At 28.5% G+C, this 7,625-nt stretch overlaps 1 protein-coding gene across 1 annotated transcript; it reads left to right on the forward strand.

Annotated features, from left to right (window-relative positions):
- Window positions 1-1,317: 1,317 nt before the first annotated feature.
- On the forward strand, window positions 1,318-4,711 carry LOC108769689 (putative gustatory receptor 2a; the record flags this gene model as incomplete). Its single annotated transcript, XM_018520806.1, has 5 exons — window positions 1,318-1,722; window positions 1,935-2,192; window positions 2,457-2,519; window positions 2,752-2,844; window positions 4,661-4,711. Coding segments are annotated over 5 exons (870 nt in total), but the record flags the coding sequence as incomplete, so codon positions are not given.
- Between the last annotated feature and the right edge of the window lie 2,914 nt (window positions 4,712-7,625).

The raw sequence follows: 7,625 nt of genomic DNA on the forward strand, positions 1-7,625 counted from the left end.
AACATCTTGCATAAATGTTAAAAGCTTAGTAGCGCGCGCGAAGCGCGCGCCTGTTATGTTCTAGTATAATAAAAAGTAGTTATTTTAATATATACCTTTCACTTTTTGAGATTGTATCATTTTTTGGTAAGACATATTTTCATAATAGATTACTTCCTGAACATAATCATAAATATGAACTATTTATTGAGGACAGTACAAGTTATTGCATGTTACATTCGCACAATAAAGTAAATAACTCAGCAGTATGGCCGGATTGCTGACATATCTATTTTTCTCTAATTTTATATTTTAAATATTTATTTGTTTTCAATTGGTTCCTCAGGTGGGCTAAAGTTAAAGAAAATAAAGCATGATATTTTTATCTGAAAATAAAATGCAGGATTTTATATATATATATATGTGTGTGTGTGTGTGTGTGTGTACACATAAATGATATGAGCTAATTTGTAATATACAACATATAAAATTTAATATATACATATAAAATATAACACAAAAATATAAAATATCATTATATTATCGGGGAAAAAGTTTCTACGTATTTAAAAAAAATTTTTTGCAAAAGTTTTTCATTTGTTGTGAAATTTTCGTTACAATTATATCATTCGCTAGAGCAAAGTTTTAGCTTTAAGAATTTATTTTTTAAATGATGCGGTATGATAATTTTTATCAGAGTTATGAGCAATCAAAGTCAGAATGTTTCTTTACTTAACTCGCGAATAACTCAGGAAAAAATCATAGGAACATTTTTAAACAATAATTTTGTAGGGAAAGCTTCAAGCTTTCATGATAGGTAGTCAAAAATTTTCGTAAATTTTGTTTTGGCACGTGAGACACCAAGGGAAAAAGACAATTTTTTAAGAAAATTTTTCATCTTTCTCAGCTCGTAGTTTTTTTAATATAAAAATTACCAAACTCACAGAAATTCAAAAAATATAGTAACTTTTCGAAAGTAAAGATTTCAAACTTTAAAACCCTTTTTTAAAATTTAAATTTCGTTCATTTTTTACGAAGATATTGTATATACAATTTTGAATTAAAAAATATGAAGAAACTTTTTCCCTGACCTAATATTATCATAGACGTAAATAAAAAATTTATTTATTTATTTAGATCCTTTGAGGCTAGAAAATTTGTTTGTATATTAAATTTATCATTAATTTGTTCGAATCTTCCAACAAATCTAATTAGTACTTAAATTTTCTTCTTTTTATTTTTCTACGACGCAACAGGCCTAAAGAGGTCCTTGGCCAACAACTTTAAATTTCTAAATCAACAAAAATTACGTAAAGGCAATGATTTTAAAATGTTCAGGTGATCATCAACTACAGCGTGGTGATGTATGAGCTAGGTTTAACGGCATTCACAAGACGCAGTTTCACCAGGATTTGGAATGCACTGCAAGATTTCGACGAGAATATGAGACGTTTGGGTTATGCTCGCAAAGAGACGAGGACTGCGATTGTCGCATGGTTTCTTGTAATTATGACCACGATCATCTGGATGGCTATTAATCGTATCGGAATGTACGCCTTTTTAGAGACATGGACCAGCAATATGAAATACATGATTCCCTACATCGGTACGTCGATAGCTATCTACAAGTTCGTGGCGATAACTATTTTTCTAGGTCAGCGGTTTGATCACCTTAATTCGGTTGCAATACAAAATCTACCATCGACGTCGATAAGAGATATTGGAACAATCATTAGCAAGAAGGTTTAATTTAATTTTTTTAAGAAATAGCATAATTATGATACGATATAATATAAAAGTAATAAAATATAGTGCAGAATTTTAGATGTGTATATACATACATATATAAAATTTATTTTATTTAAATTAAAAACTAGATGCTTAAATAATAGATTTTTATATCAGTGTTAAGTTAATAGTAAACAAATTATGACAGTTTTATTTGTTTGTAAAAGACAATCCTGAGTCTACATAACGATTTGATGGTCGCCGCAGAGGATTTGGAGTCGCTGTATTCATTGTCGTTGCTCTTCTGGCTTTGCAATTTGTGCCTACACACCGTCAGCAACGTATATTTTATAATCGAATGGATGATTGTGAAGCAGTGGGATGTGCAATCATGGCCGCTAGTCCTCTGCATGTGCACTTGGTTACTGGCATTTCTCTTCCAGCTGTTACTACTTCATATCGCTTGTCACTTCGCTTCATCCCAAGTAAAACTTTTCTGCAGAGATGCAAAGTAGAATATATATCCCTTTATACTTAGATAATAAAGAATATCAAGATGACAATGCAAGAATGTGATAAGAATCACACGTGCAAACTTTGGACAATTCTGCATGAAATAATGGCCGAAGTGTACCATATGCAGATATTAAATATAAATAGATATATTTTTTAAATCGAAAAAGTAATGTTTAAATGGAAATTAAGTATGGTATTTTTAATAGAGAATTTGAGAACGTGATTTGTTTCAGGCTAATTGCCTAGGTCCGGTTCTGATCGAATGGCAAATAAGACTGATGAAAAAAGAAAATGAAGTAAGTAGATAAATTGTTTGACATATTTCATTCTTTTATTTATACATTTCCTTCAATAGAAATCAAATTCAATCTTTTGTTCAACAAATTAAATTTTTCTCTGTTCCAATTACGATTCCATCTATTTTCATAAAATTTCTTTTGATACTTTGTTTTTATTGTATTTATTGTATATACAGCAATCATTTTTAATATGACTGTAATCTGCATAAAAACTTTTCTTTGAATGCAGGATTACGTCGAATATTCGTTGGAATTTCTAAACCGAAAGCTCAAGTTTTCCGCTGGCGGATGTTTTTACGTGAACTTACCGTTATTACGTTCGGTACGTAAGAAATCAAAGCGATGCAAAACATTTTAATTAAAATGTAAAAAAAATATTTTTCAGGCTATAACGCATATACTATAGCCTATATTTATACTAGATTAATATATTATATATATTATTATAGGTTTGAAATTGACATTAAATTTGGCCAATCAAAGCAAAATTCATTAAATCAGATATTTTTTTCTTCTAATTAATTAAATTTAATCTCAGTCTCAATCACTCGTCTGATACGAACATAAGAGATATTTAAACAATATTTGTAGTTATAAATATCTCTTATTATGGATTATACATAAGAGTTTTGATTAGACGGATTATATCACGAATATTCCACTTCCACAAGAACAATCGCAAGTACATATATAGCGATTAATCTCATGATCCAAATTTCAACTTTAACCAAAAGTTTAATACCTACGTTACGTACAAACACGTAGTACATTGAAAGATTAAAAGAATTAATAACGAAGAACGTTTCACGGTGTTAAGACCTTCGTTTTTTCTCATATAGATATTACGAGTAAACGTAAATCATCGCGTCAAGATTTCAAAATTGTTGAATTATCCAGGTGATTTCGTTGAAAATTAAACACGTTTCTCACTACGAGATTATCACGGCAACTTACGATAATACGACTTAAAGGAGAACGTGCGTTCATGTATTTTCCACATCGTGTTGCAGTTCAATTGAGATAATAATTAAAAACGTTTATCACACAGATACAGTACCTATTTCCATGTGAAAGTATAATAACATAACAGTCATATCAAAACGCGAAATGAAAATAAACGTTTGAATTCATATCGAAATATAAATAAAACATAGACGTAATGTGGTTTTAAATTGAAACGTCACGTAAATACATCTAAAATAATAACTACATCTCGTAGCGTATATGTTTTCATATTAATGTTTTCATATTAATTGCTGTGTACGGTATTTGCGGAAAAGATTACGTGGAATATTTATCAACATGAATTTTAATTAAATACCAATAGTATTTTTACAATCAATATAAACTAAAAATAAATGCCACAAAAGATCAATGTATTAACATAAACGTTTTCATTTTAAACTTTTCTGTAATATGTGACAAAGGTAAAGCTTAATTGGTCTTAATTGAGGTCTTAACTTAGTTGGATACTAATCCAAAGGAATTCGGAACGCTGTAAACACCAATGTAAATGTGCTCGTAAATCGCGTAGTCGGAAACACGCCCTTCAATTTCATGATTCCTGTAAACTGAATAGAGCTCGTGTGTACTCAAGTCGGTACGTTGCCATTTGAAATTGGTACTTGTGTGGAACTTTACTAGTAGTGCAATTGTATGAATACGTAACTTCGAGAGCACACGACTCCAACCTACGATAGTTTCTGCTTAACGCGAAACTTCGATTTTCTTGCAGGAAATTATCTCTGAATCGACGATACTCTCTAGATTTAGATCGCAATTATGCAGCGTATTCATGGAGGTTCTGTATACGTATTTCAGAAATGTCGATAATTAACGATAATTAACAGCTTATGTTTTAGATATTGTGTTATGTAGATTTGTATTTTAGATATTATTATTTTTGCATTTTAAATTAAGTATAAGTATAAAAAGAAAGGATTACAGCTTCAAGTATTTGCAATTGTACAACTCTATATTAATTTCTAAATAGCGTTATAATAGAGTTATAGTTTGTACGATAGTATAGTATTATAATTTATATACGATTCTGTTTTATTTATTCACATACATCAAATTCCTATTCCGGACCTTACTCGGATATTGGAAAATCATTATGTGATCGATATTGCTTTCAGATCGCTTCACTGATGACCACATATCTGGTTATACTACTGCAACTTAAATGAGAGTGCGATAAAAGTGAAGGAAATCGCAAGATCTTCGTATCTCAACTACAAATTACTAATGTATGTTCTCTCTCTATTAAAATTAAATCGATGTATGTGAAAGATGTTTATCCTTTGAATCAATCTTTCAGATAAAATAAGCTGTTGGTTATTCTATCAAACGAAAGTTTTAACATAAACATATAAACAAAATTGAAGGTTTCTTTCCATTTAGTCCAGCTCGTAGGTTTCTATATGTAAGAATAACCAAACTTAATTTAAAAGACATAGTGACTTTCCAAAAATAAAGATTTTAGTTTTAAAATTTTTTATTTAATTAAAAGTTCGTTCATTTTTAATGAACGTAGCTGCTTGAATTTTAAAGGTCATAACAAATACATATTTATCCCAACCTAATTGATAACATCAACCATTTGTTTAATTTTACAATAAAATAGATTTTATAAATGCGAAAATATACCACATTTTTTCCGCGCAAAATTAAAAATTGGAAATTTCTTTGCGCTACAACAATACTGGTTAACTTCCGCTCAATAAAAAATTAAAAAATTACGTTCGATTAATTTTTATCAAATTTATTGGAAATACATAGAGGGAAATAAAGGCCATCAAGAGTCAATTCGTAAAAACGTTTGAAATAATCATATCATGATGAAATATATTAAATACAAAAATAAAATAGAATATAAAAGGAATTTAATCATACTTGTAACAATAACTTAATATCCTTTCTCTCTCTCTCTCTCTCTCGAATACATAACTAGTTTCGGCTTACAAATCTATTGGTTCTTTATAAATCTTCAGGTGCTCGCTCCTTCCGTTTGACTACATCCGCTTGAAACTACTTTCGCTTTACTCAGTGGAGAACGAAGGTGTGATGGTGGGGTTATGCGCAACAGCATTTGCATGCGAATTGTTCCCGTCACTGATTACAGTAACTCCTTTTAGATTTAACGTTCAAAGGAAGCCACGTTTCCCGAAACACGTGCGAAGAGAATTTTTTAAATTATTGTATCAAGATTACATAGAATATGAACAGTTGGATTTTAAAGGATTCATTAATTAAAATTTAATTAATGAATCCTTTAAAATAAAAAAATAATGAATCTATATTAATTAATGAATCCTTTAAAAATGATTTACGTTATTCGTATGTAATTATATATTCTTTTATATATATATGTATATATATATACATATATAAAATTACAAATAAAGTAAATAATTTTTTAATAAATAATAAAGTAAAACTAGACAATTCGTAAATAATTTGTGGATAAATTATTTTTTACTGATGAGACCCTTCTTTCTTTTACATCAAATTTTCAAATTTTTATCACCGTATATACATATAAATAAAGCTGTGCTATCGATTACTTTCATTGCATGTTGGAGCGTCAGATCCCAAGCTGACGCAAAGAAAATTATCAATTTCATAAATTGCAAAATACTGTAGCGAAGAATTGCATGAGCTTCGCCTCAAGCAAATTAATCTTGCGTGCGCAATTTATAATCGATTTACTCATTAATCGAAAAAACTGCTTAATATAATGTGAAACAATATTTAAGGTTTGAAAACGTATAGACATAAAATGTTACAAAATTATCTCTTCTAAATTTTAAATAAAAGATGGATAGGTAACGAGAAAAAATATTTAACAAAAAATATAATTATATATATAAATAAATTATATTTGGAAATATAATTATATATTATATTTCAAATATATTTATATACGTATTCAATAGCTGATAGTATTTTATATTTTACTTTACATAATTCACACATAAATCTTATTTTTCGTAGATGTTCTTTTCAAACAAAAAATATTGAACTGTGTTTTATATTATATACCGAAGTACAATTATTATAAATGCAGTTGGCATGCGATTAACAAAGTTCTTGCAAAAAAAATGCAAATTTTAGCCATGTTATAAAAACACAATATCTGTTTTCTACAAAACTTCTTTTACTGTAATCAAGGATCGTCCATAACGCTTGAAGAATTTTCAGAGGTAGCTCAAGCATACTAAAATTTCTGCGTGTTAGAATGTTAAAAAAAAGTTCTAAAAAATATTCCCATATATAGTTTCTTGATTTATAAATATATTTTAATAATAAAATTTTTTTCGAAAATTCGTCGGAAATCAGAGATTAAAGTAATTCATCGATTTTTTTCAAAACTAAGTAATGTAAATTTTATAAATATCTTTAATTTTTCTTACAAAACGTTTAATAAAAATTAATCATACATTTGTACATACTTTTTAAATATATTTTATTTATATATTTATACGTATTTTTTATTTGATTAAATTTACTTAATTTTATATAAAATATAAAATGTCTCTTTAATCGTTTCAAAACTCTATCGTTTACGTCTACTTTCTTGCTACTAATATTATCAAAAAATACTGATATATCACTTCGAATGTCTTTAGGTGTCTGATAATGCGACTAATGAAAGTGTCGCGTTAATTACTTCTATATGTATATTATTCCCATATAATGATGTACGAAATCTGTGTCTCTACATAGCAAATCATAAATCATAGAGAAAGCTTTATGTTAAGATTACGTGATGGATCATCGTTTATAAAGCCGACAAACCGAAATTTGCCATCTAAGCATCTTATTGATGTCGTCGATATCGACTCATTTTATTATTAGTTTATGTCAAAAGCAACGTGAAGCTGAACGACCTACTGTATACCACCGTACGTATAAAGATTTCGAACGATTGTCGATCGATTTGCGTTATTTACGAGCGGCAAAGATTTGGACAATGACAAATATTGGGCGGATAGTTCGAACATTAAAAACGAGAAAGAGAAAGAAGAAAACTGAAATATCACTTCCAAATTGTTATTTATCCAGTAAACCTTATTTCTTCCTTCTACTGGTCGAATAATT

The sequence above is a fragment of the Trachymyrmex cornetzi genome, unplaced genomic scaffold (genome assembly GCF_001594075.2).
Source record: "Trachymyrmex cornetzi isolate Tcor2-1 unplaced genomic scaffold, Tcor1.1 scaffold928, whole genome shotgun sequence".
NCBI lineage: Eukaryota > Metazoa > Arthropoda > Insecta > Hymenoptera > Formicidae > Trachymyrmex > Trachymyrmex cornetzi.